Raw genomic sequence first — 11,839 nt, 5'->3', positions numbered from 1 at the left:
AGCAACGGCAACTTTGTCCTATTGTGCATTGTCCCTGTCTTGAAATAGTCCAGTATTTAATACATCTATGTATGAGAGTGTAAAGCTGAATTCATTGAGGCTACAGTTCAACGATAAGCAGCAGTCGAGGATGGAAATGCGGTTCAAAGTCCACTCGCCCTGACTCCGCTCTGTGGTTATCACATCTCCACGTTTACTGGACCTGGACTCACCTAAATACACAGACCTGGAAACGGGACCAAGAGGAGGTTTAACCCTGGGGGTCTGAACGCCCCAAAAAAGGGTCTTGTATGACCGCATCGGCCCCGTTTCTGCTCTATCATCTAAGTGTCGGGTATTTCAGCCGCCCAGTCCGAGATGACCTCGTGGCGCTCGTCTATCTAATTATGCGTGATGCATATCTAACAACGTTAGCCCGGGTAATGCTTTCTAAATGCCCCGTTTGTGAGACGTATAGGACGTAGGTCTGTTGAGGCTTTTCTCCGGAGGATCGGAGGTAAGTCAGGGTTGCTCTAACTAGCTTTACGTGGATCAGGAGCTGTTGCACAAGCAGGCGGGACCCCAGGTTTAGTTTTTAAGGGGTGGAGTGTGTATGCAAGCAGCCAGAGGGCGGGGGGGGAAGACCCTTTTATCTTCCTCACTGATAACGTCTAATCAGAGATGGATCAGGCAGCTTCCCCAATTACTAAACACTCGCTGAGCTTCCCTTATTAGGCCACATTAGCCTTCAATCCTTCAGCTTCATCTTTTAATTACACGCGTGATTAGTCTGCAGAAAAACTCCACCGTTCCTCATCGATCCGACACTTTGTGGACTGGAACTCCGAGTCAACGAGGGACTCAAACCACCGGACTGAAAAGCTGTGTGTTGTTTTTTTTTTTAGATCGTGTTGATTTGGTGCCAGATCCTTATCGCAGCATCTGAAAGCTCTTTCTGCTGCGTGATGCCGGGTCCTCCGGTCCAAAGGCTTCAGCTGACTCCTCCTTTGCCGTCTTTATCTGTCGCTCCAGTCAGACGGCACACACTTATGATTATTCACATCATTCAGTTAAAGAATCTCCACATTTACCCTCCGTACGGCGGCCCTATAGAGCCCCGTGAAGCTGTTAATACAGTGTTTATAGACCAGCTGGACCGGGTCACCTCCGGTCCAGCTGGCCGTTCTCGTTCTCTGATTCATTCGATCGCCCCGTCAAGAGGATTCGACCGCGATTAAGACTTACTGTACTTAACACACGTGTGTGTGTGTGTGTCAGGTTGAGTCATGGATGTGGGTCATCTTCTATTAAACGCTGCTGAACGTTCAATCAACATAGAACCAAAATAACCTGATTTCATTGCATAATAATGTAGAGGACTTTCCAAAACTCCCCTCGACTCAAAGGAATGTGCCCTTAGCCGTGTGTGTGTGTGTGTGTGTGTGTGTGTGTGTGTGTGTGTGTGTGTGTGTGTGTGTGTGTGTGTGTGTGTGTGTGTGTGTGTGTGTGTGTGTGTGTGTGTGTGTGTGTGTGTGTGTGTGTGTGTGTGTGTGTGTGTGTGAGAGAGAGAGAGAGAGAGAGAGTGTGTGTGTGTGTGTGTGTGTGTGTGTGTGTGTGTGTGTGTGTGAGAGTGAGAGAGAGAGAGAGAAAGATGTCAGACTGGTTTTTCTTCCCCTCCAGAGCTCCTCTATTGGCCGGTGGAGAGAGAGACAGACAGACAGACAGAGAGAGAGACAGGGAGTTACAGTCTCACGTCGGGGCCCAGACTCTCCGTCGGACCTGTAGCCTCTCGTTTAACTCGATTATCGGATTTCACTTCCTCGCCTGGAATCATTTAACGTGTTATTCTCTCCGATGTGTTTGAAACACGCATACCGATGGGAGAGTGTTTGCTGTCTTTCCCGTGAGGTTCATTCATCGGTTTATTGTTAGGAGATGTTACCATGGAAACCACCCTGGAGTGTGATTTGGTGCATTTACGTGTACGTAGCATATTATATTAGATATATTGATGCTTTTTCTTCCTTTCCTTCAATAGTGTAATTCACATTTGTATTTGAAATAGAAGAATTCATTGGTTTAACACTGAAACAGGAAGTTGTGGACACGTTTTAGATGCTAAACTAACAGTTTCTTTAACCAATAACTTGGTGGTTTCCTCTATTCTTACCGGACTGCTGCTTCAGAGGAATCCGTCTCGTTTTCTGCCCCGTTAGTCGACACTCTGGTTCGAACAATTCTGCGATCTTGTCACATAATCTTAAACGTACAGTCTTGAATCTGAAAAAACTAACATTTTCTTCTGAATACTTATGGAGCGGAAGTATATTCTCATTTATAAGGCTGTTCTTTGGACGTCTCCTCCTTCCCTTCAGACCGACACCCTTCACATAAGAAAAAACTTTTACTTCTAACACAGAGAGTTGGTTAGTAATAGTGGTTATTAAGTGTGTTATTATTATTATTATTATTATTATTATTATTATTATTATTATTATTATTATTCTGGGAATAGCCTCGGTGACTCTATTCCAGTCAAACGAAAGACTGACTGCAGAGCTATTTTCTGCTGCCGCTGAGGCAGATAGACGGGCTGTCTGTCTGTCAGAGGATGATGTCATCGCTCAGCTGTGAGGCGGAGGGGGAGGAGGAAGGGGGCGTGGCTTCCGCCCGGTCTACTGAGTCTCAGGTGCGCTTCAACTTTCACAACAAGCGGCGGCGAGTCGGGTCGGACGGATGAAGCGCTGCTGCCGTCAGAATGCACTGGGAACAGTTCCTCCGTTTGACCAATGGGAAGGTGAGACGGCGAATTATTTCAGCTTTTTTGCGCGCGCCCGTGGCGAGGTCGCGTGAGTGACGGAAGAGTTCTGATAATAAAAAAAAGGCGATTTTTTTTTTTAACCTCAGCTTTGTTTAACATTGTTTAAAGAGACCGGAAGTGTGTGTTTTTTCTTCCCGGGGTGCTCTGCGGTTTGTGTTGTGACTGTGCTTGCTGTCATCGATTAGTCACGTGGGCGCGCGTGCAGGTGAGCCTCCCGGTGCTCGCGGGTTTGTCCTGTTATGGCTGTTATAATGGCAGTGAGTGATGGGTGATCGGGGCTGGACTCTGACTCAGATCCTGGTCCCGGTCCCGGTCCCTCTGGGGCTTCTTGTGGTCTCTGTGCATGATCAGCTGTGAGGAGATGTTTTGAGGTCTGAGGAAATGAATCACATCCACATGAAGGTGCAACAAGGTCCATCATCTCCTCAGATAGAGTTGGTTCAGGAAAACACCAACTGAGTTTTGGTTTTTATTTTTATTATTAATATATCCTTTATTATTTGTTATAATAATTATTAGTAAATGTATTTTTTTATTTATCCTTTATCATTTTTATAATTACTTTTTATTATTTATGTATTCTTGATTATTTTTATAATTATTACAAAATATATATTTGTATTATTTATTCATTATTTATATTTAGGTTTTTATTTAGTTTCTGTTGCTGCTTTGTGGCCTACTGACAAAATCAGGAAACAACAAAGGCAAATATGTCTTAATCTGTGAAACTATGACCAAATATCTAATATCCTGTCACTTCTGTGCACGGCACAGCTCGCCGCTCCCTGAACAAACCAAACCAGAGGTTCTAAACCGATGCTCTTCATGCGGTTCTGTGGATTCACTCTGGGAACAATCACGGATTCGTTTTCCTTTCTTTGTAAATGAATATCGCTTCTTCCTCTTCTGGTAAACTGACTGCCAGTAGCCTCTCTAATCGCCTCGTTGTGCCCTCTTTCCTGGTGACCGGCTGCAAATGCAGAAGTCTCTTCTTTTTTTGAAGTGTGTCAGCAAAATTAAGATTTTTCTTCCCCCATCCTCCTCTGACCCTTGACCTACCCCTCCAATCCTTCCTCTCTCAGATCGACCGGCTGGAGGTGAGCGGTCTCGGCCAGACCCCCCTGGCGGTTTCCTGCGGGGCCGACTGCTCGTTCCCGGGAGCTGAGGACGCCACGCCGGACCCTCAGCGCACGAAGCTGGCGATCGCCCAGCTGCAGCAGAAAATCCTCAAGCTCACGGAGCAGATCAAGATCGAGCAGACGGCGAGGGACGACAACGTGGCCGAGTACCTCAAGCTGGCCCACAATGCAGATAAACAGCAGAGCACGCGCATCAAACAGGTAAACATGAAGCTCTTACTGGTTACAGGGTTGGTAATTTTAGTGTGGTGTTTGAAAAGTGCTTGGATTTAGAATAAAGTGCTTGAAAGGTCTTGAAATGTGTGTTGTATGTGATGACATCTATGATAGAACAGAGAAAAGAAGATCTCCATATCTGAGGGACTGAAAACAGCATTTTGTGACATTTCTTTATGAAAAATGACTTTTGATGATGAACAGATGATGAAAATAGTTGGTGATTATATTTCTGTGGATCTGTTAGTGGAATTAGTTTTCCTTTCATTTGTGGTCCTTCTGTAAAAAGCTGTCTCCAAACATCATGTTGGTTGTTTAGAGGACAATAACATCTCATTTAATGTGATGAACAAGTGACAGAATAAGTAGACTGAATACTGACCATTGGATTGATACAAATATGGTGTTTACCACAGCTGGAAGGTGCTGGAAAAGCATGCAAATGCACCTTGAAATGCTTGAAAAGTGCTTGAATTTGACTTTGGAGAACCCTGTATTTACTTCAAGGAGAAATGAAATCCCCGGGTGTAAATGTTGAATATTTTCGGGCTGACTCTGTGTTTGTGCCCTCTCTAATGAAGTCCCGTCTCTGTGGCCGTCAGGTGTTTGAGAAGAAGAACCAGAAGTCGGCTCAGACCATCCAGCAGCTGCAGAGGAAGCTGGAGCACTACCACCGGAAGCTGCGTGAGGTGGAACATAACGGCATCCCGCGGCAGCCCAAGGACGTCCTGCGGGACATGCAGCAGGGCCTGAAGGACGTCGGCGCCAAGGTCACGGGCTTCAGCGAGGGCGTGGTGGACAGCGTGAAGGGCGGCCTCTCCAGCTTCTCCCACGCCACGCACTCCGCCGCCGGCGCCGTCGTCTCCAAGCCGCGGGAGATCGCCTCCCTGATCCGCCACAAGTTCGGCAGCGCCGACAACATCCCGTCGCTCAAAGACTCTCTGGACGAGCCGTCGGGCGAGGAAGGCGTGACGCCGGGAGCCGGCAGCAGCCGCTCGCTGGGCGTCTCGGGGAATCACCTGCAGCCGAGCCCGCGGTACGGCAGCGAGGACGACTGCTCGAGCGCCACGTCCGGCTCGGCGGGAGCCAACAGCACCACGGGAGCCCCCGGCGGTCCCCCCAGCTCCAAGGGCAACACGCTGGAGCGGAGCCACAGCTCCGGTCTGGACATGCTGCTGCAGGAGATGCAGGAGCTGAGGGAGGGCCAGGCCCGGCTGGAGGAGGGCCTGGACGGGCTGAAGAGCCACTACCAGAGGGACTACACGGTGGTGATGCAGGCGCTGCAGGAGGAGCGCTTCAGGTACGAGTCTGAGGCACTTCCTGTCAAGCACCAGAAACGCTGACGGGTCATATCGCCGTGATGCGTCGTCAGCAGCGGCACGCGTTCTTACTGTGAGCGCTTTAATCAGATAAAAAGGAAACATTGACCCGGACCACGTGTCACCCGGGTGAAGGTGCTGCTCTTCTGTTCCACCTCAGGCTTCATTATGCAGATTGATCTTCTAGCATTTAGAGATCTTCATCATGATCTGATACCAAACTTTTCTCCCAAAATTTCAAATATGTCCACATTAATAGGAATATAACAATCTAATAAGCACATATAAATGTGAAATTGTGACGTAGAAAAGCCAATATAGAATTACAATACTACTATAAATACATGAATCTCTATTTTAATGTCTTAGCATCGTATACATCCATTATTATAAAGAACTGTTATGCACTGCACTACACATTATTATTGGTTTAATAAGGAACATTATATGATATGTAATAGGGGGTCTCTCCACCGGGTCTCTATAGGCCTTGGGGGTCCCTCCATCGGGTCTCTATAGGCCTTGGGGCTCCCTCCACCGGGTCTCTATAGGCCTTGGGGGTCCCTCCACCAGGTCTCTATAGGCCTTGGGGGTCTCTATAGGCCTTGGGGGTCCCTCCACCAGGTCTCTATAGGCCTTGGGGGTCCCTCCACCGGGTCTCTATAGGCCTTGGGGGTCCCTCCATCGGGTCTCTATAGGCCTTGGGGGTCCCTCCATCGGGTCTCTATAGGCCTTGGGGGTCCCTCCATCGGGTCTCTATAGGCCTTGGGGGTCCCTCCATCGGGTCTCTATAGGCCTTGGGGGTCCCTCCACCAGGTCTCTATAGGCCTTGGGGGTCCCTCCACCGGGTCTCTATAGGCCTTGGGGGTCCCTCCACCGGGTCTCTATAGGCCTTGGGGGTCCCTCCACCGGGTCTCTATAGGCCTTGGGGGTCCCTCCATCGGGTCTCTATAGGCCTTGGGGGTCTCTATAGGCCTTGGGGGTCCCTCCATCGGGTCTCTATAGGCCTTGGGGGTCCCTCCATCGGGTCTCTATAGGCCTTGGGGGTCCCTCCACCGGGTCTCTATAGGCCTTGGGGGTCCCTCCACCAGGTCTCTATAGGCCTTGGGGGTCTCTATAGGCCTTGGGGGTCCCTCCATCGGGTCTCTATAGGCCTTGGGGGTCCCTCCATCGGGTCTCTATAGGCCTTGGGGGTCCCTCCACCGGGTCTCTATAGGCCTTGGGGGTCCCTCCACCAGGTCTCTATAGGCCTTGGGGTCCTTGGCCTGAAGACCTCTGATTGAGACTGAACCGTATATTAAAATATGAATAGCTCCTTTTATTTATTGGTATTGTTCTGAGACGGCAGCACCAGCAGAACGATCTTAAACGTTCTTCCCGTCCCGGTTCTGCATGTCTTTCTCGTCTCGGCCTCCGTTGTGTTTTTGGTCGAGTTGTTCTGTAACAAAAACCAAAACAGGCTCACATTCCTCCAGAATGTCCCGACAAAGAGGGCAACGGGGATTAAGAGGGCAGGACAATGGGCGGGAGGGGGAGATATGGTGAGCAGCGTACTTAGTTAAGGAAACATTTTTCTCCCTAAAACGTCCTTTAAGACCAAAATAAAAGCGACCAGAACAGAATGACCTCTAAGGAACTCTTTACAGCCGTTTATAAACTAATCATGTTGATAAACGGCTCCTCTGGGACGTCATCCATCTGTTCAACATCCAAGAATAGCCTGAAATGTTTTTTTATTATTATTATTATTATCCAGGGCTGCAAATAACTATTATTTTGCAGTTTTTCTTCTGTGAATATTTGTTGGTTTGAGTATATTTGGGTTTAAATGCATAACCTCGGGCCTCTGGGAGAATGGGATTTTCCCCTTACTCAATTTTTTTATTCTTCAAAGTAATAATGAAGAAATATTCAGTGTTAATCTGATTTAAAGAAACTCAGAAAAACACGATCCATCCGTTCCATAACCAAGAATAGCCTTAGAAGTTGTTTTTATTATTATTATCCAGGAGCTGCATATAACTGTTATTTTCACCAACGTGAATACTTGTTGGTTTTCATACATTTCTTGAATAATAATTTAGTATATTTTGGTTTTAAACGCATCGGGGCTCTGGGAGAATGTGATTTTCAACTTTTATTTTATTTAATTTTAATTTTTTACAAGAAATAATCAGGGCGAATATAAGACGATTGTATTTCAGCACTTTTCAACAACAAGGCAACTCATAGTGCTTTACATAAACTATTAAAAGCATTGGAAGGAGACACATATACAAAATAATTATTATAAAAACATTAAAACAAATAAAATAAATAAAAACAAGAATATAAAATATATAAATAACAGAATAGAAATGACCTAATTTCTAGCCGTCTATTCTTGTTCATCCGATGGGATGCGGCTGCCAAAACCAACAGCAGTATAAAGTATATATAGTGTTGATCCCTCTCCTCCCGCTGGGCTGCCTCCCTATTGGCCGCTTCTCATTCTTGCTGCCACTCTCTCCTGATTGGCCGGTGGGATCAGCAGATGCGTAAGCGTTGGCCCTAATCCCGTCAGGTTGGGGTGCCATGTGGTCAGACGCCTTAAGGTTGTTGTTTCTCCACTAAATCCTCTGTGTGTCTTCGTCTGTGCTCAGGTGTGAGCGTCTGGAGGAGCAGCTCAACGACCTGACGGAGCTGCACCAGAACGAGATCCTCAACCTCAAGCAGGAGCTGGCGAGCATGGAGGAGAAGATCGCCTACCAGTCGTACGAGAGAGCCCGAGACATTCAGGTCCGAGAACCACAACCAGGACCAGTTTCATCTTTAGACTCGCTTCGCAAATCCCTCCGTCGTACAAACGAGCCGCCGTGAGATGATCAGAGTGTTCGGAGGGCAAAGCTGAAAGTTAATTAGCGAGCTGTCGAGTCATTACAAGACGTTTCATAATCCAGCACTTCATCATACTGATATTTACAGAAGCAATAAGCCTCTAAAACATCATTTCATGGGTTTGTTTGTGTTTATTTAGGATAAACCCCCTCTGATGTATCGTATTACACAATCACTACATGATTGTAGAGAAATGACAGCAAAACAAAGTAATAATACATTTAAAAAATGACAGAAAATGTTTTCACATTTCACCCTTTTATCATAAAGAATTGCAATCATTCAAATTAGCCCACTAATTTTTCTTTATTGACGTACTTTCTGTAAATATTCTTATCTGGCGTCCGAGGAGCCTCTTTAACTCACTGTCTTGATTACTTATTAAGCTAATTAGTCTCACTGTGACTAGAGGTCAAGTTTAAGGTCGCGGCGTGTCTCCGGCCGTTATCTCGCCATCTGTTTTGACACCGTAAACAGGAAGTGGAGGCGGAGGATCTGCTGTTTCCTCGTCCCCTTCTTAATTTTTAAAAGTTCCTTCTAAAGTGTATTTTTTTATCATGTTCAAGTCGCCCCTTGGCTGCATTTCTTTGCCCTGCCAGCAGAGGGCGGCAGAGCGCTGTGAAATCTGCTCAGTCATTTACTTTTTCAAATACGTTCAGAGGCGTCGATCAGACTGTTATCGATTTATCGCCTTCATTAAAGTCATATATCGAGATGTGACGCAATTATGTCATCGATGATTAAAAAGAGCTTATTTCACATTAAAGGTCCTCATTATTAATTTAGTTGATGTTCATGATTAACAGACCAGTTGTTTGCTGTAAATAGCCAGATCTTAAAGGCGTCCTAAAATTCTGATTAAAAAACAAAACGGTTGTTAAAAAAATCTTTTTTTGCAGCATATTTACAACCACGAAAGAGCAAAAACATTAAAACACAGTTCAATTGAATGCAGTCTTGTGTTCCTCTAGTCCTCTAAACTTCTACCTGTTTTCTGTGTCGTCTGCAGGAGGCGTTGGAGGCGTGTCAGACCAGGATCTCCAAGATGGAGCTGCAGCAGCAGCAGCAGCAGGTGGTGCAGCTGGAGGGTCTGGAGAACGCCACGGCGCGGACCCTCCTGGGGAAGTTCATCAACGTGCTGCTGGCCCTCATGGCTGTCCTCCTCGTCTTCGTCTCCACGGTGGCCAACTGCGTGGTGCCGCTGATGAAGACGCGCTCGCGCTCCCTCTCCACGCTCCTCCTCCTCCTGCTGCTCGCCTTCCTGTGGAGGAACTGGGACGCCCTCTCCGGGTACACGCACCGCGTCCTGCAGTCCCCCGGGGGCTGAGGACGCGTTGCCACGGCGACACCACCAGGTGATGTAACTTTAAAGAAACTGCCCGTCTCGCAGCGGGGCTGATTTGTCGTGAGAGCGGCCGGCGTCGGACGATCCGGCCCAAACGCCACACGGAGTCACGGAAAAAAGTGGAATAAAAAAAAAAACGAGCGTGAAGTCGTTTTTTTTTTTTTTTTTAGATTGTTTACATTTTTGAGAATGAACTGTCGTGTTGCTGCCGTCTCCTCACAAACGCAGCAATGAACTGTTGTTTTTTTAGAGTTTAATCAATTATAATGTTATTATTCCTAATAATATTATTTTGTATTGTTATTTTATTCAGTACCATGTAGCATTACGCTCCTCACGCTCTACAGGACGGGGGAGCTTCTAGTCAGGAAACTGGACTCTGGGGGTCTGCACCTAAAGGGGGTCCCGGTCCAAATGAGTAGAGACACGATGAATAAAATGATGACTCTCACCGAAGCTGTGAAGATTTGAACCCACGGCTGAAAAAGAACCTTCCTTCCTTCCTCGGAGTTGCTCCTTTTTTTCTTGCTGTGATGAATTCTGGTTCTCACGGAGCGTTTTCAAGGACTCAAACGAGACTTTGTGCTTCCTTTTACCGTTTCTAATCACCTGCTTTGACTTCTTTCTTTCTTTCTTTCTTTTTTTTATAAAGTGTTATAATAAGGGAGAATCGTAACACAAAGACTCGCCATGGAAACGGCACAAAAACACGGTTATTTGTTGAGCATCTGCCATATTTGCATCATGTCAACAATGCTGTGTTTTTCATGATGAGGAATAATACGTAGGAACCAGTTTTGTGCTTCAAAGCAAAGGTAAAACAAATACTAGACTATTGTCTGAGTGAAAATGAATGATCCGGGATGATTGTCTGATGTGATGCGGTCACAGAGAGACTCTGGTGCTTCTCCAGCCCCGTCAGCTGGAACAGGAACGCTGCTGCTCCATATCTACAGTGCAAAAGTCGGATCATCGGACTTTCTCCTCGCGTTTTATTTCCCTTTTTCTTTTTTTTTCTACAAGCACGCCGTCTCACGGCTGGCTGTCACCCGGTGCCAAACCTTAGTCCGCCTGAGCACCCTGAGGTGGGGAGGGAAGAAAGAAAGAAATGGAGGCTGCTTCTATTCAGAAATGTCTCGAATGTCTCACCTGAATGTTAAGGATGAACCTTGATCCAAATAATCTATTGGAGAATTCACAATCTGAGCATGAACTTCAGATCCTCTCTCACACAGACACACATGAGAAAACACAGTCCATTGTGCATTTCCTGCTGAGAAGCTGACTTTCTTTCCCCGACAGAACGTGAGATCATTTGAACTGTACAGCTGCACTTTAGCACACGTCGCTAGATGACACAGAAGTCGGGCTGAAGCTCGAGGAGGGGGGGGGAATACTTTTTTGATAAAGACTTGAAAAAGGTCATCCAGTCATGAGAGAAGAAAAAAAGAGTCGACTCGGGAAATCAGAGGAATTTATTTGATTTGATCACTTGATTCCTCTCGAGCTGAACGTGACCTTTGACCTCAGCTTGACCTTGCAGTAACCCGTCAAGTACATCACGAGGAGGGGGGGGGAGGGGGGGGTGTTGTGTGCTAAACCACTCCAGTGCCTTCTGATGTCCTTTTCTAAGTGTGGAATAAATAAAAGTGCATTCCCGACTAAACCTGTGAGCCATCGCTGTTTCTTTCAAGTGTTTTTAATTAGTGTCTGCTTGTTGTGGGGGGGGGGGGGGGGGGGGTCTAATTCAGGGGGGATTAATTACTCCATGATGGACTGACTACACACATTTTGAGGTCTCAATCCCTTTTTCTTTTTTTCTTTTTTTGAAGCCACCTCTTGCAGGATCCTCGTGTGACCACTAGATGGAGTTATGTTGCCTTGTATGTCCCGAAGATGCTCTTTTCCTCCCATGACTTTGTAGTTTGTGTGTGTGTGTGTGTGTGTGTGTGTGTGTGTGTGTGTGTGTGTGTGTGTGTGTGTGTGTGTGTGTGTGTGTGTGTGTGTGTGTGTGTGTGTGTGTGTGTGTGTGTATTTGTGTGTGCACCTTATCAGGAAGGTAGCAGGTTGGGTGGAAGGTCCCTTAAACCGCAGTCTTACTGCCAAAAAAAAGTGTTGAACCACCAGGAGAATATGCTTT

At 46.7% G+C, this 11,839-nt stretch overlaps 1 protein-coding gene across 1 annotated transcript in view; it reads left to right on the top strand.

The window, feature by feature from the left end:
• Positions 1-11,251, top strand: part of tmcc1a (transmembrane and coiled-coil domain family 1a) — a 29,662-nt gene extending 18,411 nt beyond the window's left edge. Inside the window, 4 exon segments of the mRNA XM_084015443.1 lie at positions 3,886-4,143; positions 4,761-5,458; positions 8,120-8,255; positions 9,364-11,251. Coding sequence (XP_083871569.1) covers positions 3,886-4,143; positions 4,761-5,458; positions 8,120-8,255; positions 9,364-9,681 — 1,410 coding nt within the window. The 3' untranslated portion in view covers positions 9,682-11,251.
• The last annotated feature ends 588 nt before the right edge of the window (positions 11,252-11,839 follow it).

This window comes from Eutrigla gurnardus (genome assembly GCF_963514095.1).
Source record: "Eutrigla gurnardus genome assembly, chromosome: 8".
Lineage (NCBI taxonomy): Eukaryota > Metazoa > Chordata > Actinopteri > Perciformes > Triglidae > Eutrigla > Eutrigla gurnardus.
This window is presented reverse-complemented; position numbering and strand designations above follow the sequence as displayed.